Source organism: Colletotrichum tamarilloi (assembly GCF_030869305.1).
Source record: "Colletotrichum tamarilloi strain Tom-12 chromosome Unknown Scaffold_2.1, whole genome shotgun sequence".
In the NCBI taxonomy this organism is placed as follows: Eukaryota; Fungi; Ascomycota; class Sordariomycetes; order Glomerellales; family Glomerellaceae; genus Colletotrichum; species Colletotrichum tamarilloi.
In genome coordinates, this window is record NW_026849385.1 from 848,753 (window position 1) to 872,818 (window position 24,066).

Genomic DNA, 24,066 nt, shown 5'->3' on the forward strand with positions numbered 1-24,066 from the left:
AGGAGTGTTGTGTTCGGGCGGGGGATCTCGACGCCAATTGGCCTGGAGGTTACTTTCCCCAAACACATGCTCGTCCTAGTCCACCAATCATCTTACACATTGATATTGACCCGTTGCAACGTCCCCCGGATTTCCGCTAGACTGCCGCTCTCCCGGCGGAACCGAAAACTCATTGACATAGCCACGGGACGAAGCGCCTTGAGATTTGAAGCTTGTGGTGGCTGTGCCATCCTCTGCAGTCCCGTGCTGATGGCAGGTTTGACCAGGTATGTCGCAAGTATACAGGTAAGAACAAGACTGGTCACAGCTGCCCTGGTTGACGAAAGGAGGAAAGAAAGTCCTGCCGTGGGGAGCTCTGCGCTGGAACCATCGGCAGCACCGGTAGCACCGACAGATCAAATTAGACCTGGCCTAGAATTCGCCGAAGAAACTGAGCTAGGTGAGCAGAGGTTTTGGCATCATGCCTAACTCCGTGCCGTGCACTGAAAGTCACGAAATAGCCGGCAACTAGCGGAAGCTACGGCACGTTCTCCACCTTTGCCGGAGCAGTCTACGGCGTCTTCCCGGTCGGTTGAAAGGACAACATGCCGTGGCCCCGACTCAGTGTCAACCTTTGGAGATGTCTCAGAGTTCTGCCCCAGAGGAAATGCCTCAAGTCCCACGGGTTCTTCAATGTACAGTAGTTTTATGGCAGTTCTTCGTAACCTTCGCGGTTATACATAGCCCGGCGGCCTTCTGGGTACCATCGCAGCAATGACGGCTCCGAACACCGAGAATGAGGGGCGTACTTGCTTGGGTGACACAGTGGGTGGTTGTTTGCATTGCTCAGCATCATCTCGACAACAGCCATAATCTCCTGAAGACCTAAACTTGGAGCAAGCTCACAGACCATCGCTAAGTCCCGTGCCGAATCCTGCAGGACCCGAGCCTCATCTTCAAACCCAACGTCGACTTTAACATCAATTTCACCTCCAAGGTCTTCCTCATCTTCAGTCTCAACTCAGCTGAACTCATCTCAACTCATCTCAACTTCTATTCAGCAGATTGGGCACGTGTTTGAGGACTTAGCAGAACATCATGCATCTAGGAGATTGGTGGGTCACACTGGTGGAGTTGATGAAAGAACAACGTCATAATCAAACAAATGAATTAGAATCGTTGTTGCTTTTCGCAACAATACGTACAAATATCTTGCGCCTGCATAGAAAAGGATTCATGGTCCTTTGCGGCTTTTGTAAAGCAGCACAGTCAGCACCAAGACTCAACTCCAAATAAAACCGTTTCCATGCCGTGTTATTCACTGTTCAGAAGCCGGGGACGCCCGTACCCTGGGTGTCATTGATAAACTAACGAAATAGCGGCCAAGCCATACATCAAATCTAGTGCTTCATGCGAATTAAGAGCAAATGCCCTTTGGATATCGTTTGTACATCCAGCAATAGCTGGGCCAATCTTCATGGCTTCAGTTTCTTACAACAGGAAGGCACCGAACATGGTGAACAGGGCGGCCAGACCGGCAACAGCCAAAGGAGCCTTCTCAATGGGGCTGCCAAAGGTCATGCCAGGAGCAGCGTTGGAAGAGCCAGTGGCGGAAGCGCCGCCGGAAGCACTGGCAGAGGCAACACCTCCGGTGGTCTCGCCGTCTGAAGCAGAGTCACCAGCGGTCTGGGAGCCATCGCCACTGAGACCGGGGCCAGTACCAGCACCAGCGGTCATGTACTGTCGGTTTGTTAGCGGCCTACTCTTCCCAAGGAACAGAATGGATATAATTTACCTTCTCGGCAGCGGAGGGGATGGTAGGGATCTTAGTGGGGTCGACCATCCAGACGGAGTCAGAGGTAGGGCAAGCGACAGAGTGGGAGGTAGCGGCGGCACCACCATCACCAGTAGGGGCGGGATACTTGGAAAGAGCGCTCTTGAAGTTGGCGTACTCGTCAAGCTCGGAGACAGTGCTGCCGCTGATCTCGACGATACCGTACTTGTTGGCCTCCTGTGAGTACTCGTACATCAGACCACCAGAGTAGACGCCGGTCATCTCAGAGTTCATGAGAGCCTCCATCTCGTCGAAGGTACGGGTGTTGGTGTTGCAACCGTACTCGGACAGGCTGTATCATTGGTCAGTTTTAGGAAAGCAGACGGGGAATGTTCGTGTTGCTTACAAAATGGGAATACCGTAGTCGGTGAAGTTCTTAACCTTGACGTCCCATCCAGACTGCTTGAAGCTGGAGCTGCACCAGGAGTAGTCGTTGAAGGCGAAGAAGTCGGAGCGGGCATCGTCGCTACCGCAGTTGAAGTACTCAGCGGACTGCATGCGGTTGTCGGCGACATCGGCGGCAGAGTAGCCGACCGGGACGTGGCGAAGGCCGCGGGAGGCCATGTAGTTCTTGATGTCACGGGTAACAGCCTTGACGTAGGGGGCGGTCAAGGTGGTGTTGGCCTCATCGTGGATGACCTCGTTTCCGGAGAAGAAGGCGAGGGTGTTGTCGTACTGGGCGAACTCCTCGACGGTGGCGAAGACGCTCTGGAGGTAGACGGCGTTGTAAGAAGGGTGAGGGTCGGCGCGGTTGATGGAGTACTTGGGGTTGTTGACATCGGCGACGAGGTAGATGCCAGCGTCGGCGAGCTTCTGCATGCACTCCTTGTGGTCCTTGGAGTTGTCGACGGAGTAGACACGGATGGTGTTCACACCGAGGTCCTTGAACTTGGGAATGTCACGACCGCAGATGGTGGTATCGGCCAGGGGGTCGACGTTCTCTGAAGAGCCACCGGGCTGGTAGTCGATACCACGGACGTAGAAGCGGGTGCCATCAGCGTAGAAAGCTATTCATGTCCATGTCAGTCAATTGGGTCAGAACGATGCGATATTTGGTGATCCATACCGTTGCCGGAGGCGGAGACTGCGGGCAAGGAACGGGCCTTGATGGGGGCCTCGCGCTCAGTAGCAGTAGGCTTGGCCGAGACGACGGACAGGGCCGCGAGGGCGGAGATGGCAGCGACAGACTTCATTGTGAATATGTGTGCGAAGGAACCAAAGTGAATTCCCAAAAACCCAAGTTGATGATCAGAAAGTGCCAAGCGGTAGAACGTTCCGAAAGAGTGAGGAACAGTTGAATGTGAGCTGCGAAAGGGGTGAAGTTTCGGAGTCCAAAAGGGTTGTTGATTAAAAGGGTTGGTCGGTTTAGTGAAAGGTAGATGAGGAAATAAAGTCAACCAAAGCGAGGGAGTTGACGTGTGGGTTTATTGAAGAGGAAAGGGAGGCGCACTCGAACCCGGGGAAAATGGCAACGAGAGGTCGGATGAGGATTTTGAGAGAGAATAACGAGAAGGAGAGAAAAAGAGAGGTCGGGCGGGAAGGAGGGAGGTGGATGATTAAAAAACGGCGTGATTGACGGTGGTGGTACGCAGTACTTCGCACATTACCTGGGTTGTTAGTGTATTCGTACACTAGGTACTCCGTACCAGTTATTCGTACGAGCGAGTAACCAAGAAGGAGGAGCAGGGCAAGCCGCAAAGTGGAATTCGTTCTTTGCAACCCACACACCCCCCAGACTGTGGGAGGTGAAGGTCTCCACTGCGCGCCCTCTTTCCCAGTCTCCGAGTCTCCTCCCAGACTTTGCGGCCCTGGTCCAGATTTCCCTTGCCTTGCCAGCTTGCCAAGGAAAGGACCGACAGGAGTCGTGGACGGTGGACCACGCCGCCCGGGGAGGAAAGGAAGGGGAGGGAAGGGATCAAGGGGGGAATAGGAGCAGCAGCCGTTCATTCGCCTAATTGATTCTAGTGTCTCCTTGTGTCTGTCAGACAACCGCACCATCGTCCTTCACTGGCTGGATGGCAGCTGTTCTCTCTTGCTTGGACGTTTCTCCTGGGAAGACATTTGCGAGTCCAATTCAGGGGACGGGAAGGGAAGGCGTGGGTCACAATTCTCCATTAATATGAACCTAAGAGGAAAGAGGGGTGTGGCTGCAGACAGCGGAAAGGTGGGATGGAGCTGAATCGGGTTCCCGGCAAGCAAGAGCAAAACTCAATTGGCTGTTGAGCAGGCACTCAGCCGGTGGCCCTTCTTAAAGCCACACCCCATCTTGCTCAATTTGATCAGGCTGTGTATTGTAAACACGGGCAGAAAGATTATTGGTGATGTAATTCTGTCAGGTCGTCCAGCGTCCGTCTCTGGGCGCGTTGCACCGGCGCGTCTGGGCACAGGCTTTTTGTCCACGTCGTCGACAAACCACCGCCTTGCGACTTGCCGTGGCCCGTTTGGCTCTCTCACGCTCTACTCCGTATGGGTACCAGAAAGAGAGGCAGCACATTTTGCTCTATTCCCCATCCGTCGCACCTTGGAAACAATCCTATTATTCCATCCCCATTGCTTCAAGTCGCCTGGTCGAACCCGCTGAAACGCAACAAAAACGACGATCGCCTTTGGTACCAGCCTTCTTCGAGGCACCGAGACGCTACGAACTAGTAGCACTACTTCTCAGCATGCCTTGCAATGCCGCTGAGCCGCTTGGCCGTCACGCCGCCTCCCAGTGCCAGTCTCACTCAGCAATTCGTACCTGATGTGTTTTTTCTTTCTTTCCGGTTTGGCTCGTATCCCAAAAAACTCTTGTTGAGTATCTGTGCCTTTAATCGCCACAGCCATAAACACGCCTCCGGACGAAAAAAGAACACGAATTTCCCCACACACCATCGAAGCACCATTGCCTTTTACTGCTGCCGGCTTGCCGCTACTATGTACTTGAAATTCCAACTCCACGAAGCAGGGCATCATCTATCCATCTGACGACAATCACGATAACAAAGACCCACCGGCCAAAATTCAATCCTCAAGGTGGTACTTGGCTACAGTACTCACTCAATCCCATGTGCTCATGGCCCCAAGCATGTCCGTCTCACGGTCTCACCCACCCTACACCCCTTTTTTTGCATGCCGACAGAGACATTACGACCCAGCCGCCAGTCAGAAAGTGGAGATCAATCCCCATTCTTTGCCCCAGTCAAAAACGACATTCCATGCACTGCCACAGCGATCAATGGAGGTAGGGAGCGCCCCTGCCAGTCCCTGTCTTCCGATTCCGCGTCCTCTCGTCACCACCACCACCACCACCACCACAATCCACTGGCACCACACCTGCACACCAACTGCAGTCTGCAACTAGTTCTCGACCTTCTATCCAGTTTCCTCCACTTCGGCCACCGAGAAAATCCTCAAACATCTCCTTCAATTGGCCAAGACAGACCTCCAACGCGAGAGAAATGATCCCAAGAAAGCTCCAAGAGAAAGACCATGCAGCTAAGAAACGGCCATAGCAAGACTCACTTCGCTTCGCCGGCGATCTAAAGAATGCCGCGCCGCGAAGTCCACGTCAACACTGCCACCGCCCACCGAGACCCAACCTCCACCCCGGCCCGGTCTGGTCTCATTCTCAGGTCTATCGCATCTCTGCTGCCGTTTGATGCCGAGTAGATTGAACTTTGAAGCCCAGACGCAGAACGGTACTGCGTACACCAATCTGCTCGAGTCCAATCCCTTTGGCCTATCTGTACGGATCAGGATACAATTATCACCATCCCCCGTTCGGACTGCGACCTTCGAGGCTACGACCACTCCACGAGCCCATGCACTGATGCAGACGAGAAATTATCCGATCGATGATCATATTTCGAGTCCAACGTCGTGGGTTCCACTACGTCAGTCCCGCCCATTTCAAGGTGCCCAGTTTCAGACCAACCTCGACGTGCTACCGATTAGATTGAAATCTTTTGCCTGGGTCTTTGCCTGATCGTTGTTACCAGAAAAAGAACACATATCGCGGCCAATCAATCCAGGATTGGATACAAATAAACTAAATCTCTCTCCGTTTCTCTCTGTTCGGTCCGTCTGCCCACTTCCCCCGGACATGACGCAGGCCACTTATCCAAGTTGAAAAGGCGGCCAGCCATCTCTTCAAATGAAACGGCGTCTGGTCAGCTGCCTCCATTCAGTCGCCTCGTCCGTCTTCCCTGCTTGGAACTTTGGCAGTGAACCTTGACCGACTTTGCCTTACAGCTTGCAGGCATACGGCGTTCAAGCCGCCAAAATTTCGCAGTCGCAGGAAACAAATGCAGCCCTTGGGCACGAGAAATTGCATCCTCGATTCATCCCAAATTACCCCCCTTCACCCCTCCATCTTCTGCACGCAGCACCAATTCTGTGTGACACCCTTCAGCGGGTTTATCAGGGGTTATCCGCCCTCGACTGTCATCTGATTGGTGCTTGGCCAGTGCTTGGCCCGTTCTTGGGGACATGGACTACTCATGGGAGTCCTTTTCACCTTTGGCCTGACCTTGGCCTCGAACTGTTTGCTTTGCTTTTGCTTTTTGGGAGACTCGGAATCCATGCCAAGTTGCCAGACTTGGCTCCTGCAGTCTATCCATACACTTCCAAGCGGCACAGAAGAAGTAAAAAAAAAAATCTCTCAAGAGATTACGCTCTACAGAAGCGACCCTTGGCGGATTCTTGTGTAAAGAACACTCCAGTATCTTCTCTGTTCTCTCAAGCCCAGGCCATTTCCCTCTTCCTTCTTTACACTTACTCGTCGGGCCTCGTCATCCTCCAGGTCACACCCCGCAAAAGGCCCGTGGGCTCTTGCAGCGAACTGGAATGGCCATGCCCTGGCTGGCGGGTGCCCGCGTTACTGGCAGCGGGAGGGCCGGTTGGGATCTCCCCGATCCCCTTTCCCCCCCTTCTGCTCGCTCCCCTTTTGCCTTTTGACCGCAAACGGAATGGGCCACGATCTCAACTCCTGGTAGGGGAGACGATGCCGCCGAGTCCTTGCAGAGGGGATGAGAATCACCAGTGACGCCCTGAATTTTTGGATTTTTGGTGACACTGACAGGTACATTTGACGTTTCTGTCTAACAAGGTGGTCAGAACACTTTCATTACTGTCAAACCTAGCACACGTACACGGTGAAACACCATGCGAATGAATCTATTCGCAATGATGGGGGCGAAAAACAAGAATGCTTTGCTATTTTCAACTACTTCAAAAAAAAAAACCCCGGAATTGAGCCCCCTCCTGATGCTCCAACTCGACTCCCGCCGACTTATATGTAGAAAAAAGAGTACAGAGCACTGAATGTATGCACCTTAACCTATGCTACTTCGTTCTCTCGATCTCCGATACGCAGCGACATCGTCCAGCTTCGATTTCCGCCGCTCTCTCTGGCTCTGATTCCGCTTCACCAGTCGGACGCTGGTCACGCGTTCCGGGTAAAACGTTGCCGCAGGATCCGCTGCTCGAGGCGGCTCTCGATAACCCTCTCTCTCCGTCTCAAACCCCTTTTGTTGCGTAACGTGCTTCTGCGGCATCTGTGGAATGTCTCGCAGCACAATGTCCTCCGCCGCCGCCGCAGCAGGCGGCTTCAACGTCCTATAACTTCTTCGTCTCTGAGCACACGACTCCTAGACTGCCTGGACGTAGCTTGCAGGCACGCTCTTCGTTGCGCCGCCCTTTTCGACTTCGGCCCAACCGTCGCCCGGATCGTCCTTGATGAGGACAAATCTCTCGCCCTCCGTCATGCTGTGCTCTGCGTCGCTTTGCGCCGTGTACTCGTACAACGCCTCCACGTACTTGAGTTTCTTGGCTCCGCGCTTCGGAGCGACTGCCGGCCCCTTCTTCTTCGGTCCCGCTGTCCCAATCGAGGAGCCAGAGTTGGAGTACGTCGACTCGGGCCGGGCGGACGCTCCGGTGTTCTGCGCGACCATGGGCGATGGTGGTGCCCAGTCGACATAGCTGGCGGGCACAATGCCTTCTTTGTATCCTGCGCGCACCTTGACCCAGCCAGTGCCATCTTTGAAAGTTTATTAGCAAATGGGAGTAAATCTGGCGAGGATGAAAACATACCATCAGGTTCTAGCATTGTAACTTCCCGGCCTTCGACTACAGATACTTCACCGTCGCCACTAGCCTCAAAGGTGTAGAGCATCTTGCCCTTCTGCTGGTCTGGAGAGCCCGACCCATTCGGCGCGCTACCAGGTAGTTCGCTGATATAGGCCGCTGGCGGCGGGGCCATGACCCTCTTACGGGCCGTAGTAGAGCTTACGGTCGACGCAGGAGCAGCTGGGCGGGGTGTCGATGGCTCAGGAGGAACCTCATCTATCGGCGATGTCGGGCCCCCAGTGATCGACCGACGTGCGCTATGCGCGTATCCTGAACTCAAGGAGTTCATCGTATTCGATCTCGTTAGGGTCGGCGAATCTGTTGCGACGGTTGGAGAGGACGCGGTCGGTTTCAACAGCGAATTGGCAGCCTCTTGGCGTTCGGCCTTGAGCTTCTTTCGTTCATCCTTCGTCTGCTCGCCTGGGCAGTCGGCTGGAACCTTCATCTCGCACTTGTTGTGACACGTATAGCCACAGTCCCTGCAGTCAAAGCCTTTGGCTGATAATCCCCATATTCTTTCACCGCAAAGGTCGCAATTTGTTGGAATCTTGAAGGTTTGCGCCTTGAAGTTATGGTTCTTCGCTCCAAGTGTCACATCTCCCACAGCCGAGGTAATGGTGGACGTCTCGACTTCAGCGGTCACTCTCCGCCTGTCGACGGCGTGGAGATCTTCCTGCAAGGCGAAAATTTGCGTAACCACAAGAACTTCATCCTTCTTCTCGGTGCCCTCTCGTATTCTTTGCTTTATACGTTTGATACCCTCAACCTCCCGTCTTTTCTTGTCAACCTCTCTGCGCAGGTCTCCGAGATGAGCTTTCGATTTACTGAGTACGTTACGGAGATAGATCTTGGCGGATTCGTCTACAATCATCAAGTCGTCGTCATGCCATACGGGACTAGGCTCAAAAACCTTGTCTGGTGGCTCGTGGAATGCGCCGAGGTTGTGACGGATATACATCATAGAGTCGAGGTGAGGCTGGTTTCTGGAAATCTCGGTTGCAAGCTTTTGCATCAATCCTTTACTGCTCTCCAGCATAGCCGCTTCCAGTTGGGATGCGACCGTCCACAGACCATTCAGCTTCATGGTACGGAACTCAGCCAAGTCCTGCAGACTGTCCATGACCTCGGGAACGTAGTCATGGTAGTACCGCTCTTTTTGCTTGTTAGTGACATTGATTGCGATCAAGTATGTGTTCTTGACGTTATTCATGTCTAGAATCTGCTGCTGATAGGCGCTCTGCGCTTTGGCCTTGTCAAAGGACGATTCAGACTTTTTGCGCTTGCTTTCCACTTCCTGACAAGCAGCATCGTATTTGGCCTTTGTCTTGCGCAGGTCCGCGTATTGAGAGTCCCTTTCGTGTTCGAGTTTGCCGGCATAGTCGGCATGGCGCTTACGCAGCTCTTCGAAACGGGTGCCGAGGAACTTGAGGGGTTCAGCCACTTGAGAGAGGAGGTTGTTGCCGTATCGATCGTGTTCGTCGGCTCGGGATTCGAGTGTAGTAAGCTGCGTAGACCAGGTAGTCAAGGAAGCGCTTTCGAGAGAACCTGGTGTCATGGCGGGGGTGTCGCCGACGCTGAGAGGCGCTGACTTCTTGTTTTTCTTTTCGAAGTACTTCTTGGCCAAGGCATTGAGCTTCGCAGCATATTCCTTTTCGATGGCACTCCTTTCGCGGTAGAATTGCTGTATTTCGTCGAGCCAGGATATGCCGTGAGCAACCCAAGCGTTGGCGGGCTTGAAGCCATCCTAAAGGACATGTCAGCGTCTGGAGGGGCCAAGCCAAGCCGCGGGGGAAACTGCGCGCGGAATACGGACCTTGAGCTCAGCGCCGAAGGTCGGCGCAACATCTACGTCCGCCATTGCCCAGACTTATGCTGTTGAAACAGCATGCAAAGGTTGGGGATCCAACAGGTCAGTCTAAACTGAGTGCGGCGGCCAGAGGTATTGTTGGGAGGAGGCGGGAGAGGGATTCGTGATGGAATCCTCCGAAGGAGCGAGAACAAGAAGAGGACAAACCGCCAACGGTGGGCTGCGGCCCGAGCAGGAGGTCGGCGGTGGGGGAGCAGTCGTATAAGGCTAACCCCGCCAAAACGGTTAAAACTGGGAGAAAACTGGGCAGAAAGAGTAGATGAATGCTAGCAGGAGGCGAGGCCGCCCGAATGATATGTACAGCGAATACCTGAGATAAAGGTGTATGCCTCACCTTGGTGACACGGGTGGATAGAGGTTCGGCGAGACGATGATCTTCATCAGTGACAAAGGGACAGAAGAGGTCAGGCTGTGCTGTGCTGCGCTGCTCACGCAACCAAACCTTGGAAGAATTTCGATGTATCACTGGCGAGTGTATTGGCTGTAGAGGTACATTGAGGTCGGATGCTTGGGGGCATTGGCATCGGACGGAGACGTCGTCAGCTCTTCCCCTTGGCCAACTGGAACCTTCCTTTGCTGCACTGGTGTGTTTCTCCGGCTGCTCGGTCCACTAGGTAAGGTACCTGGAGGCTGGAGGTTTGGAGGGAGCGCAAATGCTCTGGGTGTTCTTGCACGCTGAAGAGGCCTGTGGTGGGGTAGCGGACCAGTCGCCTGCTGCGAAATCCACTCATTGGTGCCATTGGTGCCTGAGTACAGGGGTTTCGGATTCGGGTTCCCCAAGCTGCACGAAAGTCTACTGGGTTTGCTATGCTCGATGGATGCGCCGGAGATTGAATAATTCCATGCCGTGTGCTGGTATTCACCTCAAGGCTCAATCAACATCACACACTGCTGATTGCATGAATGACGTCGTACTCCAATGAAAAGAATGGCCCGTGAACAGGGCAACCCCAATGACCTGAAGCTCTTGGGCTCAAGTATGTGTTTGGCCGTAGCAGATCGGAAGTCATGTCACGTGCTACGCCCAAAAACTATGGAAGGTACATCAATGATCAGGTACCTTACCTAAGGTAGAAGAAGCCATGACTTCTGGGTTCCTTCCTTTTGCCTTACCTCAGCCACCTACCTCCAACTTCAGCTAAGGTAGGCGCACTCTTGAGCCACCCTTGCCGGTTGAATGTCGGTAGGAAGGTGCGCTTTCCGTTCCTGACTCAGGCCTTGGTTGTTAGGCGACAAAAATGCCCCGCGTAGCCCCGCCATCGGTTTGGAGTGCTCAGTCACAGGCAGGAGTGACAGACGACGTAGCTTCCTAGAATTAATTTTGGTTTGGAAGCTCCAAATCCGTCATCGCAAAACAAACTAAATTCCCCGACTGAACTGCCCGGTTTACACAACCACGCGAAGGAAGACCAGCCCAATCGCATGTAAGTCAATTCATCGTTCTGCTTCCGGCCTTCTCTCTCCCCAATTGAGTTTCCTCTCCAGATTCGTGAAGTTGCCATTCGCTAACCTGCTGTTGAAGCCGCACAGGTGACGGCTGATCATACCGCTACTTCCCTTTGACTGCCACCAACCCTCGACAAACCGCCAAGTAAGACTTTCGACTATTGCAGCTGGCTATATAGTCGATTTTTAATGCCTCTCCTTTAGAACTCACACTTGACCGCGCCTATCCTCAGTCACGATGGCCGACCTTGCTAGTCGCATCACAGAGCCACCGGCCGAGGGCGCGGCCCCGGAAGCTACTCAGGCAGTCCAGGAAGCTCAGGAAGCTGAAGTCCCTCAGGCCGACGGAGCTGCAGACTCTGGCCTTATCGAGAATACCTACGATGTCGACGTCAAGCTGGGCGACCTCCAGTCCGACCAGAACAGTACTCTCTATTCGGTCTCAACCTTTTCCGAAATGAACCTGTGAGTGCACAGTCGAGTCGAATACTTGCAGGTTTCTAATACGCGATTGTACAGTCGCGATGAGATTCTTCGTGGTCTTCTTTCCCTCAACTACCAAAAGCCCTCCAAGATTCAGGAGAAGGCCCTTCCCTTGATGCTGACCGATCCCCCTCGGAACATGATTGCCCAGTCGCAATCTGGAACTGGCAAGACGGCTGCCTTTGTCGTTACTACCCTGTCGCGAGTCGACTTCTCACAGCTCGAGCAACCTCAGGCACTGATGCTGGCTCCCAGTCGCGAACTTGCTCGTCAGATTGAGGGCGTTGTGCGCAACATCGGCAAGTTCTGCGAGGGTCTCAACGTTGCTGCAGCTCTTCCTGGTGCTTTGGAGCGCAATGCCCCTGTCAGAGCCAATGTCATTGTTGGAACACCTGGTACCGTCATGGACATCATCCGTAGACGTCAGCTGGATGTCTCCAAGCTTCGGCTCCTCGTTATTGACGAGGCCGACAACATGTTGGACCAGCAAGGTCTGGGCGAGCAGTGCCTCCGTGTTAAGAAGTAGGTTGACCTCTGAATATGTCTATTGAGAACTGGGCTAATGATAACAGCATGCTGCCCCGCGACATCCAGATCCTTCTGTTCTCCGCCACTTTCCCTGACAAGGTCATGGGCTTCGCTGAGAAGTTTGCGCCCAAGGCTGATCAAATCCGTTTGAAGCACACCGAGCTCACCGTCAAGGGCATTTCTCAGATGTACATCGATTGCCCTACCGAGCAGGACAAGTACGAGGTGCTGGTGAAGCTGTACGGTCTCATGACTATTGGCTCCTCCGTCATCTTCGTCAAGGTAAGACCGACGTAATCTTGGAAGCTTGAGCCTGACTAACCGCACAATGCAGACTCGTGAAAGTGCGGACGAGATTAAGCGCAGAATGGAGGCAGACGGCCATCGTGTTTCCGCCCTCCATGGTGCCAAGGACGGCCCAGAGCGCGATCGTCTCTTGGAGGAGTTCAGAACCGGCCAGTCCAAGGTTCTTCTCACCACCAACGTGTTGGCCCGCGGTATCGATGTGTCTAGTGTTTCCATGGTCATCAACTACGATATCCCCATGAAGGGACGTGGAGATTCGGAGCCTGACCCTGAGACCTACCTGCACCGCATTGGCCGCACAGGACGTTTCGGCCGTATCGGTGTGAGCATCAGCTTCGTCTACGACAAGAAGAGTTTCTATGCCCTCAAGAATATCGCAGATTTGTACGAGATTGATCTCGTCCAGCTCGATGCCAACGACTGGGACCAGACCGAGGAAGATGTGCAGAAGGTCATCAAGTCTAACCGCGCCAAGGCTGCATTCGCACCCAGCGCGACCGATGCCAGCGTCAAGTCTTAGTACTGATTGATCGCTCAATGGGTCGTTGAGGGAAAGGTAGTGCGTGATATGAACGGAGGGCCGCGGCGGATAAATCTGGCACTTCAGACTATGGAGGGCCCGTTTTAAAATGGTTGTCAATCTGGGACAGGGTGTAAATGTGGAAGGCCTCAGATGAGGTCATAAGCCTCTCAGCAGAGGCTACGAAAAATGAGATACCATGAACGGAGACAATGGAAATTCCTGAACACTAGTAATGATCTTTAGGCTGATCATTCTGATCAGCCGACTTGCACCCTTCGACCCTGCGTACCTGGTGGCTTCGCTAGAAATCAGCTAACAAACACCAATAGAGTATGCGGTTCTTCTGGAAACGATATTCACTGCAATCATGCAGTGGTCTGATATCAGCGGTTATAATGGGACCATACATCAGACCTTCGGGATGGTCGGTAGGATGCGAGGTTGCGTTGGGGGTGGCTAGCTTGCAGCAGTTCGCATCACTATTCGGCCGCCGCGATGCTGCGTTCTACTCAGAAATGTAAGAGCTGAGTTAGACAAGTGCAGCGACCCCGAGAAGGCTTGGGGTCTATATGTGACTTCAAGTCGGTATGTCGCATCAATGCCTCATGGCGGATGTTTATGTTGGAGGAGCGTGTCAAGCTCAGTCGTGGTACCCAGTCATGAGCAGCAGGACTCGCTCACGTCGCATGAAGAACTCTTGTTGTCTGAGGACTGCAGAGTCAATCACATCCATCAATCTCAAAGTTGTGATTTTCGAAACGAAGGAGGCAGTCACACCATGGGAAGGGTATCGAGAAACAACTGGCCAGCGACTACATCTGACACTTGGCTACTGAGTCTGGCTAAGTGTGATCATTCATTGGTCTGCGATGGCTATGACCTGCATCACGTGATGTAATCGGCCGTTTTGGCGCCCGTTTTCGGGGCGGTTCGCTTCAACGTCTTTTGGTTTCTTGTTCGGCCTCCGCGCTTAGGAGGAGACTGGGCGCTTAAATTCGGGGGCGATGTGGGAGCACCTCAGCCACTCAATGTACATGCATCTGTTCAACAAGTGCATCTTCATTGGGTACTCGACCTTCTCGGTCTGGTATGATGGTATGCAGCAGGGGTTACATTCTGGCCTGGACCGCCACACAACTCTGGATCTTAGATGCAGCTTGCAAACCTCCCCCCAGAACGAAAATAGAGCGACTCGCCCAACCAACCAGCTGGGGTGCCACCCGCCCGAAACGGAATCGGATAGGCCCCGAATTGTCTGGCCTTCGTCATTTCAACGAGATCTCCAGCAGCGGCTCGCGAGCAGACCGGGCCGCTGTGGACGTGACTGCAGGAACCGCATCCAACCCTGCAGGTTGGCGGCATAGTGAGGCAGGGCATTGGACTACCTACCCGTCGTCCACTTTCGTCGCAACGAGATTATGGCGTTTCCGGATGAAGTCACAGGAAAAGCGAAGCGAAGCGCGGTCGAAGTCGAGAGCCTCCAAGTGAGCGGTAGCGTGTCTCTTTGGGGTATGACGGAAGAGGCACCAGTGTTCCCTTCTGCCCGCGTCAACCTTCTTTCTCCTTCTTTCTTGGGACCGCCTCCATTCATGTATGAACAGTTACATGCCCGCTGCTGAGCCCCCAAAGCCGTCTGTTCTCAATTTTAGCTTTTGCTCAGCTTCTTCTTTTACACACTTTGCATTTTGGTCGCATGGAATAGCCTCTTTCTTTTCTTGTCTCTTCTTCTCGGCTGAATCTTTCCGCAGCTGATACTCTTGGAATAATCGGGTGATACTCTATCCACAGTACTTTCTTGACTCTCTCATATTCTATACGATCTTGAGATGCGGGTCGTCTCTTAATAACCTAATAAGGACACACTCTCAATAGGTTCGTTCCCCAGTTTGTCGATCATCCCAATCAGGCTCATACACAGTCTACTCTTGAGGCTGTTGATTTCCAGACCTTTTTGTCTACCCGCATCTACCATTCACTGACGCCTCTTCAGACTTAGTTGGTTGTCAACAGACCGTATGAAGGATGGGACCTTCATCCAAGTAAGCAACATTTTGTCTCTTCTTACATATAGCGACGCTGACTTGGCTTCTTAGATGTCCTCCCGTACAATGGCCCTCAAGCCTCTTCTTTGGACACTCTCACTCATACTACCGGCCTCCCTCACCACGGCGACGTCGTTTAACCTGTCGAGCGAGATTACGCGATTCGTACCAACGTGTGCCCGCGAATGCTTCCGTTCTCATTTGACTGCCAACTACGACCTCTCCACCTGCGGCAGTGCTCCCACTCTGCAATGTCTGTGTGCCAATGTTGGCTTCTCAGGCCTCACTTTAGGGGAGGGTGCTGTGCAGTGTATCGTCGCAGAGAAGGGCATAGGTTTCTGTCGCGAAAGTGATGCGCCGCGTACGTAAATCGCGTTCTTGATATCGATCATGGCACGAACTCTAACAAGCAGTAGAGACTGTGATCGACGCAGCATACCTGATGTGCTCGAACCAACCGGGAGCTGTTCAGCCCACACGCACAGCCATCATTGCAACGTTGATTATTCCTTCCTCTGGAGGTATCATCCTCGTTCCCCCAAGGACAACCACAAGGGCCACCTTATCAACATCGACGAGCCATCTCACGACTTCGATTCCGACGACTCTTATCTCGGCAACAGGCACACCGTCCATCCCAAATACGTCTACGACGTTGGCTACCTCAACTGTACCTCAAGCTTCTACTACGGATAGCATTGTTACACCACCGCCATTGCCGTCATCATCCACAGCGACACCTTCCGCATCCGCAACTGCAATCCCAGGAGCTGAGGGCGCTGACGCCGGCACCTCCAAGAGTTTGGGCACCGCTCAAGTGGCAGGTCTCGCAGTCGGTATTGCAGCTGCCCTCGGGATTGCCATCCTCGCCATATGCTTCGCCCGCCGCAAGCGCAGAAAGGACTATCCGGATGAAAAGACGGGCTTCTTCCCCGTGCGAGAGAAGGACTCTTGGGAATTCCACCCGCAAGAGGGCCCCGCCAATATCTTTCACATTTCTCCGCCTGTTCACCATGCGCAATCACCTTCTCCGCCACCGTTACGCCAGCCACCGGCGGCGCGTACCCGGACAAGCGGTCGCATGAGCTGGTGGCCCGGCGCGATCGGCCTTGCCGTCTCCCGGCCTGAGAGCACATCAGCTGCCTACCGTCCATCACCTCAGGCGCAGAACCGCCCAACGTCACGTCTCCTCCCAGCCAAGCCTTCTCTCTCGTCGCCGAAGCCGGTACTTTCCCTCAAGATTCCCGAGATAGACCTCACACCGTCATCGCTCCCTCGGGCGGACCAAAGCGGATCTGCACCGACAAATTCCCAAATTTTCAAGACGGCCAAGCTCACAGCGCCTCCAAAGAGCCACTACAATGCCCGCGAAAGCACAATGACGGAATTTGAAGAGGATGGCGCTATCACCTCGGCGCGCTCGGCTCGCTCAAACAACATTTGGAGACCGCCCTCGGCAACAGTGGGAAGCAATAACAACGTTCCCAAGTCTGCCACGTACTACGTAGCTGACAAGAACGGCAATTGGGTCCTAGGGGACCCCAAGAGCGCCACGCACATGGCACAGATCGCCGAGCTCGATGCTTCGGGTGCGAGCCAGGGTGGTGGCGCCAAAGCGAAGCCCTCCTATGCTGAGTCTGCCATGCTCGCTGCCACGGCCACGACTGCGGGCATGGGCCACGGAGCCGGAAGCCCCGTTGCTCCCTCCGGTCCCCGGATGATGCCACCACCCCCGGTTCTTCTTCCGCCTGTCGAGATCGCTCGAACCGGTGCCCTTGCCGCCCCGCCCGCGGCTCACCAATCCCGAACCTCGAGCGTCTACTCGCCTGCCACCACGAGACCCAACACAGTTATCCAGAACAGCGCTCTTCCCCCGTCTGCTGGAGCTCCCCACCCGGTGCCGAGCATGTCATTCTCTCATCCCGAGCCTCCACGCCGCCGGAGTAACTCTCTCGGCCGCCGCAGCTCATCAAAGTCGAAATCCACAGGGTCCGCCACTGCTCCTTTCCCTCCTCCCGCTGCATCAATATCTACAGGCGCTGGGAATCCACCGCATCGGTCTGACAGCCATGACTCCCACGCGTCAGCCACGACAATCGCGTCCTCCGTCGCGAGCGAGGCCGAGCCCGTGATTGAGCAAAGCGGTCTCTCCCCTGTCGTGGAGTCACCTGCCTCAAGGGGATCCCCAAATATCGGACACTCACCCGTCTCCTACCCCGTCATCCCCGGCCGCACCAGCTCCAAGCCTGGCTACAACAACCTCCGCCTGCTGGCTCCTCCCGCTCGGCCTTTTGCTGCGTTTCCCGCCGGACAGCCCAGTCCCACGCTCGGGATGATGCAGCAACAGCAGCAGCAGCAACAGTCCCGAAACGGACCGTACATGGCCAGCCACGACGTCCCCCGTAAACCCGTCGGCCCTCGCCCCCGCCCAGCCGGTCCCGTCATCGACCCCAGCAGGATCGCCACCGGGTCGCCCTCGCTCCGCCTTGTGACCCCGTCTCCTCCCCGTTCTTCCTCCTCCGATAACAGGAACAATTTCCAAGGCCTCCAGCAAGAACCCCACTGGGAGCCCGCGCAAACCCAGAGGCCGCCGCAGATGAGACCCCTCTACCCGCCGCCTCTGAATCCCAAACGGCCCAGGCTCGAGCGCAACGACGACATCCACCCGCAACCGCAGGCCGCGCAAGTCCAACAGGCGTCACTTCTTAACCAGGAGCCTCAGTCGACTTCGATCCATAAGGCGCTCTGGGGAAACCTCCCTCCTCGAGCCCAGCAGCAGCAACAGCAGCAACAACAGCAGCAGCAGAAGCCAGCTCCCTACTCTGGTCTCCCATCACAGCAGCAGCCTCAACCTCCTCAGCAGAGACAGCAGCAACCCCAGCAGCAGCCCCAGCAACAGCTAAACCAACAATCCTTCCAACAACGTCAACGCCGTCTCTCACAGCAACAACCAAGCCGCCAATCCATCCAACAACCCCTCCCCCCCAAATCCCCGCCCCCGAAACAGCCCCTGCCCGATAGACCATCCTCCGCCTCCCCATCACCGCACCACATCGCAACGCAAGCCATCCGACCAACCTCGACAATCCTACAACCACCACCACCGCCAACAATCCGCCCCCCCTCCGCCTCAACAACCGCCTCCCCCACCGTCGCAACCCCCTCAACAACATCCTCCCTCCTGTCCAAACGCCTCGGCTCCGAACGCGCCGCCGCCCTCACCCTCCCCAACGCCGGCCTCCGCCACAGTCCCAACTGGAGACCCGTTCGCCCAGGGGGTAACGGAGACGGAACGGATATGCTCCTCTCCCCCGACGCCGCTCTCTTCCCTACACCTCCCGGGTTCCCATCCCGGACTGGCGGTGGTGGCGGCGCCGGGCGCGGTGGTCACTTGCCTGCTACGCCGACCTGGCAGCCGAGGCTGACGCCTACTCGACGGGGCGACGACTTGTTCTTAAATGTGCAGTGATTCAAGGTTGACAAAACTTGCATTTCGTGCCACCTTGGACGAGAACTACAGGAAAGGATTATAACCATCATTTTTTTTCTTTTTTATACGTGACGAAGACAAAGAACCATCTATACCCACACTCTCTACGATATTTATCGACATTTTCTTTTGCATATCTGTATCCGTAGCACCTTCCTTTTCACTACTCTCTTTAGATCTGATAATATTGATAAGATGGACGGAGGGCGAATGTAGATGAAGATACTAGGCAGATGGGCTTGCATTACCGGAGTTGGTTTCCGAAAAAAGGATTTTCATTCTAGCTCTAATATTGTGTATACTAAGGTACATTGACTATGAAGTTTTGGTCTTTCTTCCGTCAAGAGTGTCTGCTCGTCATTATAGGTGCTCTCATGCAATACCGTCCTGGAGACGGCCTCTTCTGCTCGTAGGAAATTCTACATTTATCTCATACCGAAGCACTGCAATCTTGTCCCTCATTCTTCCTTGACCATTTGACCTCTGAGGCATTCTCGTTCATTGTAGACATCCTCAGGCAATCGGGGCCGATGCCCACCTGACATGACGTCCTCCAAGGAGGTCATCTCAATAGAAGAGTGTCCACTTCCATCGCTTGTCGCACTTCGATGGTTTCGCCGCGAACGTGAGGTTCGGTTATGCTGGCTTCGCTGGCTCCGCTGACTCCGTTGGCTTCTTTGACTCCTCTGACTACCTCTTCTCACAAGGTCTTTGACATCGTCAACGATATCACTCATGACATCGCTGATTTGGTCGTCAAGTGCATCTATCCCAGCATCGAAAGCTGCTCGGTTCAGGTGCTGGTTAGCGTCTATGAGTTTGTTCCTCTTCCTGATCTCCGTGAAACGTGACAGACTACCGAGCTCGAGGACGTTGACTCGTCGTGTTTTGCTGGTGGGATTACCAACAATAAACGGGCGCCATGGCTCTTCTTCAGCGATGACATCTTTGTCATCCATCACCCCAGTTGGCATCGAGTCGCGGCGTTTGATAGATTCTCTGCGCGCAGCTGTCCACCTATCCATCGCCTCGGTCTTGCTCTCCGGAATGATCGTGACCTCCTTGAAACGAATCAGAGTCAATGTCAGTAGCAGTGTCAAAATGAACAAGATTCCAGCTACAACTCCCGTTGCTGCTCTCTGACCGAGGTTACGCTGGGCCATACCGCCTAATGCAGTTGCTCCAGCAGCGAATATGAACCCCAGGGTGTGACAAACGGCAAATCCTGCAGTCACGCGAGGGTAGGCGGAGTAATTTTTCCTCTTCTGTGCGTTGTCTGAATTCCCCCGAGGCCGACCAGTCATACCAGACTGTAGATCCGAAGTGTCAAAGGTCTCCATGATGAGTCCATTGCATTCTGAGATTGCCAGGCACGAAAGAAAGCCGATTGCAGCGGCTACAATGGCAGGCGCAATTGGATGCATCGGTGGGCCAGTCGAAACCAATGTGTAGACGATCCCAGCCAGTGGGAGGCCAATGGCGAAAATGGATCGGCGAAGAAGGTGAGATGTCCATGTTACCTGTTTGTCGAATGTCATACGACTGGTGTTTACCTGGGTATGTCTCGCTCTGGAGAAGTAACTGGCCTTCTGGAATGGGATAGCAGCGAGTGCGCCAAATGCTATCGCAGAAACCATGAGCCCGACAAAGGGTGACCGCATTCGGTAAAATCTTGAAGTCAGGGATCCTAGCAAGACGATGATGAGAACCACCTGGGCGTAAATCCAACCAGAGTAAATGGCCATGACAGCAAAACCGGGTTGTCGAAGCATCCCAAAGCAGAGTGCGACACCATGATACAACTCCTCGCCCCACCACTTGGGTCCCGTTTTAACACGATGCATCATGATTTCGCCGCGAGCAACACGCCGGGAGACATCCGTGCCAGTTCTGACTTCCACGACTGATCTTCGGAACGCCGAACGACGCACCTCTGGACATAGAGTGTTCAGCAAAAGGGCTATTGCGGTCAGGGCGATACTGATATAAAACCCGGAGTCTGGTGGGAGTTGATCAATCACCGCGGCGCCAATGAGGAAACCAAAGCCAAGGGATGCAATGTAGCAGCATGTCCAGATACCGAGCCAGACACCCATACCACCTCCGTGCCTCCTTACATCAGAGTCATCCACAACCTCTTGATGAGGATTGCTGCTCATGAGAGATGCGCCGAAAAGGTCTGTAAGTATTGAGTGAAAATTCATGCTTGCGAAACCGAGGCAGATACCCATGAAGCCTCGCGGTACCAACAACACCATTCTCTATCCAGTGAGGCTGTAAAATCTTTGAGCGCTGACAGCCAAAGCCTGAGGGAAAAGAAGTGGCATGGATAGAATCAGCCCAGTCGTGATGTATGGCTTGCGCCCATGAACCAGAGGAAGTGGCCAGCAAAAGAATGTGGGAATTGCCATCCCAAGAAAGCAGCCCACATTGCCGTTGATGATCGAGTGGCTTGTGTCTAGAATGTAGTATTGCAGTGAGGGTACTAGACCGGCATAGATACCGACAATCATACCGATCAGGGCCGTACTGATGCAAGCCACAGCCGCGATGGCTCTCTTTCGGACTGGTGACCAGTCCCGAGCAATGGGTTGACGTCGTTTCGACTTGGCTAGACTGAAGGCTTGTACACCACGGAGACTGACATGAGACTTGCCACGTAGGCTGATCCCTCGTGGATTGCGGATCGGACGGCCGCCCAAGTCCTCCTGAGGAAGATTGTCCTCGCCTGTGTTGCGGGATAAGAAGGGTACCCGTTTCGTGCTTGCTCGAGGTCGAGTTGGCTCGCTGCTTCCTTGAGCTTGATTTCGAGTCGGGAAGTTGACTGCAGAGGAGTCATTGGATCCGTCCATGCTAGACTCTGAATCTGTCGGGAGTTGCTCGACAATCTGCTTCGGCTTTGTGCGCTTCGATTTCTTTACGCTCTTGCTTCTCTTCCTGCTCGAAACTCTGTCTGGCACAGGTCCAGCTTGCCGGGATCGCGATTTGCGTCTACGTTTGGTTTTCTTGACAAATGAACTCTTCTTACGACCAAGCATGCTCTCGAGCTCTGCGGTCTGCGGAGTGAGAGAAATAGTACGATAGAGATTGTCTACTGCACGGATTTCAGGCCGCCCGGCATGTGGAAACGTAGCAGCGCGTTTGTTTCGTGGTCCTTTTGCTTTACCGTCATCATCCAAGTCGATGTCAGAGAACTGAGAGGCGTAATCATAGGGGATCGCTTCCTTTGAGACAGCATGCGGAGATTGTATAGCCTCTGGAGATTTTGCCTCTTCGTCGTCAGCAACCCGAGAAGCCAGTGCCAAAGCTTCTTGAAGGAGACGTTCTAGCTCCCCGAAAGTGCTTTGGAAGAAATTCTGCTCAACTTCGGTAGTTGGAAGCGTCGGTTGACGGGTCATCTTTCGCGACACTGGACTTTGTTCCTGAGAGTTCTTCAAAGAAGCATAGAACGCTCTTTTTACCTTGGATGGTCTTTCCGTCAACTTGGCCGTATGAGATTCGGGATTCTTCAGTAGATGCCGGAGCCACTGAGCAGTTCGCTTGTAGTCTATAGTGCTTGCTCGAGAGCGAGTTGTACTCTCCAAACGTGGCTTAGTGACTCTGCCGGGCCCCTCGGTTGCCGACTCATCTGACCCGACAGCAAAATAGGCATCCTCGTCTTTTTGGTTGCCGTTATCAGATTCGTCACTGAAGGGCCGAACTTTTGACACTCTTTGATGTCCAGCATGATGATTCAGCTCAGGGGGTTCCTGGGCAAAGGGTCGGACTTTGGAGACCGGTATATTGGTTAGCTTGTCCTTGCTCTCTTTGATTTCGATTTCTGTCGGTCCATTGATATCCCCTTCGGGCAACAAATGTTCCTTGGCTGGGTCAAACGGCCGGATCTTGGAGACTCCAGGAGGAGATTGCTGTTGGCGACCTATATTGGGGTACTCAAAGATTGGTAAATTGAACGCTGGCCGAACTTTCATGGCATGGCTGTGTCCATCGTGCTTTGGGACGGTGACTTCGACTGTAGAGAGACAAAGATCATCTCCAGTCATAGCTCTGCGCACCTTGGCAAGAACAATTTCAGCCTCCGAAGAGGGAGATGACGAAGAAGAAGAAGAAGAAGAGCTAGATGTCCTGTTCTCAAGTTGCTGTGGAACAGGTTGTCCAGGCACACCGGTGTCGCAGAAGTCAGCACCTTTGAGAATACCACGGTGGTGAACCTTAGTATGTGACTCATCCGGATGGATCAGAGGATCAACGCAGATGGTTTCCCGAGGAAAGTAAGGGTCGACGTTGGTCGTGGTCTCCATGAGACGTTGACTGACAGTAGGTACAGGATTGTCTTGCATCTGGGAAGGCGAGTACTTTCTCGATGGAATGGCAATCTTTGCCTTGTTCTCAAAGCCTTTTATGTCTTCTCGTGGGTTCTGCAATTGGCTTTCGCTGACTTGTCGACTAAGGACCGGGGGCACGGGTAAATCTTTGTCAACCAACAAGGGGCGCCCGGAAGCGGTCTTGAGGAGTGCATGTCGAAATTTACAACTTTTCGCCGAAGAAAAGCTTGAAGCGACGTCCTTTTCGGTTTTCTTCAGGGATATGTCCATCATAGAAGGTCGAGCGCTAGGAAGAGGTGTGTCCTCGAAGTCTCCTCTGGTTGCGTTGGATGGCTCTCGATTTCGATGTACGATATCTTTGGTCGGATGGAAGAAGTTGGATAACATCGCAGGCTTCTCCTTTGGTTTGGGATTCAGTACAAGCTCGGCCTGTGAGGGGCAGCAGAAACCGAGTCGGAAAGTGGTCGGCGGCGAATCTGAAGATTGAGAACTGACACTACGAGGTCTGCTGCCAAGCTTTTCTGCGGAATTGTAGCGTCGCAGAGCCGTTTGCTTGTAAGTCGACGTTCTGGGGTCCGTCAGCCGCTGGACTTCGGTCGATGGCGTCAGAGACCGAGTCCTTGTGGCCTTAGACATGAAGTTCAAAAAATGGGATACATGAGCATTTGATAAGCGCAGTAATGATAAATCCTCCGTGTGAAGGGTGGCGTGATTCTAGGAAAGTTCCTTTTGATAGGAGGTCAAGGAACTGGGGAGGTTGTCGAGAGGATAATGGTGCTGACGACAAAATCGGAGGGCCGATCTATTGACAGCGCATGTAGTCATTGTCACTCTTCCTTGTGCCTTCTGCAAGCACCGAAATTTGGTCGGGTAGGCTCCTTCCGCCAAGTAAAAACGATGACAATCTGAAGACGAGAAAGGGGTACCTGTTGAACCGTACCTTCCATCCCCAGCGTTTGAATCATGTTGTACTAGGTACCTATCTTGCTCCAAAGATCTGAACAGCAATGAAGTACATGTATGCTTTTCTGGAGATTGATAGTACATGGATACATTAAGATAACAACCCTCATTGCGTTCTGCTGTTGTATCCCACTAATATGATACATGTATACTATTGTTGATCATGCACTAC

At 53.7% G+C, this 24,066-nt stretch overlaps 7 protein-coding genes across 7 annotated transcripts; 4 read left to right on the forward strand and 3 right to left on the reverse strand.

Moving 5' to 3' along the window:
- Nucleotides 1–1,470: 1,470 nt before the first annotated feature.
- On the reverse strand, nt 1,471–3,006 carry CTAM01_00919 (glycolipid anchored surface protein; the record flags this gene model as incomplete). The annotated part of the gene is made up of 4 exons (XM_060516963.1): nt 1,471–1,719; nt 1,775–2,105; nt 2,160–2,820; nt 2,880–3,006. 4 exons carry the CDS (start codon nt 3,004–3,006, stop codon nt 1,471–1,473), a joined length of 1,368 nt encoding a protein of 455 aa, XP_060388425.1.
- A 1,146-nt stretch (nt 3,007–4,152) lies between these two features.
- CTAM01_00920 (uncharacterized protein) lies at nt 4,153–4,557 on the forward strand (the record flags this gene model as incomplete). The annotated part of the gene is made up of 1 exon (XM_060516964.1): nt 4,153–4,557. A coding segment is annotated over one exon (405 nt), but the record flags the coding sequence as incomplete, so codon positions are not given.
- A 1,391-nt stretch (nt 4,558–5,948) lies between these two features.
- Nucleotides 5,949–6,839, forward strand: CTAM01_00921 (uncharacterized protein; the record flags this gene model as incomplete). The annotated part of the gene is made up of 2 exons (XM_060516965.1): nt 5,949–5,989; nt 6,047–6,839. 2 exons carry the CDS (start codon nt 5,949–5,951, stop codon nt 6,837–6,839), a joined length of 834 nt encoding a protein of 277 aa, XP_060388427.1.
- A 604-nt stretch (nt 6,840–7,443) lies between these two features.
- Nucleotides 7,444–9,779, reverse strand: CTAM01_00922 (uncharacterized protein; the record flags this gene model as incomplete). Its single annotated transcript, XM_060516966.1, has 3 exons — nt 7,444–7,832; nt 7,886–9,665; nt 9,735–9,779. 3 exons carry the CDS (start codon nt 9,777–9,779, stop codon nt 7,444–7,446), a joined length of 2,214 nt encoding a protein of 737 aa, XP_060388428.1.
- Nucleotides 9,780–11,472: 1,693 nt separating this feature from the next.
- On the forward strand, nt 11,473–13,071 carry CTAM01_00923 (DEAD/DEAH box helicase; the record flags this gene model as incomplete). Its single annotated transcript, XM_060516967.1, has 4 exons — nt 11,473–11,699; nt 11,754–12,239; nt 12,290–12,527; nt 12,580–13,071. The coding sequence occupies 4 exons, from the start codon at nt 11,473–11,475 to the stop codon at nt 13,069–13,071; spliced, it is 1,443 nt and encodes a 480-aa protein (XP_060388429.1).
- A 1,421-nt stretch (nt 13,072–14,492) lies between these two features.
- CTAM01_00924 (uncharacterized protein) lies at nt 14,493–18,585 on the forward strand (the record flags this gene model as incomplete). The annotated part of the gene is made up of 4 exons (XM_060516968.1): nt 14,493–14,665; nt 15,065–15,113; nt 15,168–15,477; nt 15,533–18,585. 4 exons carry the CDS (start codon nt 14,493–14,495, stop codon nt 18,583–18,585), a joined length of 3,585 nt encoding a protein of 1,194 aa, XP_060388430.1.
- Nucleotides 18,586–19,064: 479 nt separating this feature from the next.
- Nucleotides 19,065–23,567, reverse strand: CTAM01_00925 (uncharacterized protein; the record flags this gene model as incomplete). The annotated part of the gene is made up of 2 exons (XM_060516969.1): nt 19,065–20,785; nt 21,122–23,567. 2 exons carry the CDS (start codon nt 23,565–23,567, stop codon nt 19,065–19,067), a joined length of 4,167 nt encoding a protein of 1,388 aa, XP_060388431.1.
- Between the last annotated feature and the right edge of the window lie 499 nt (nt 23,568–24,066).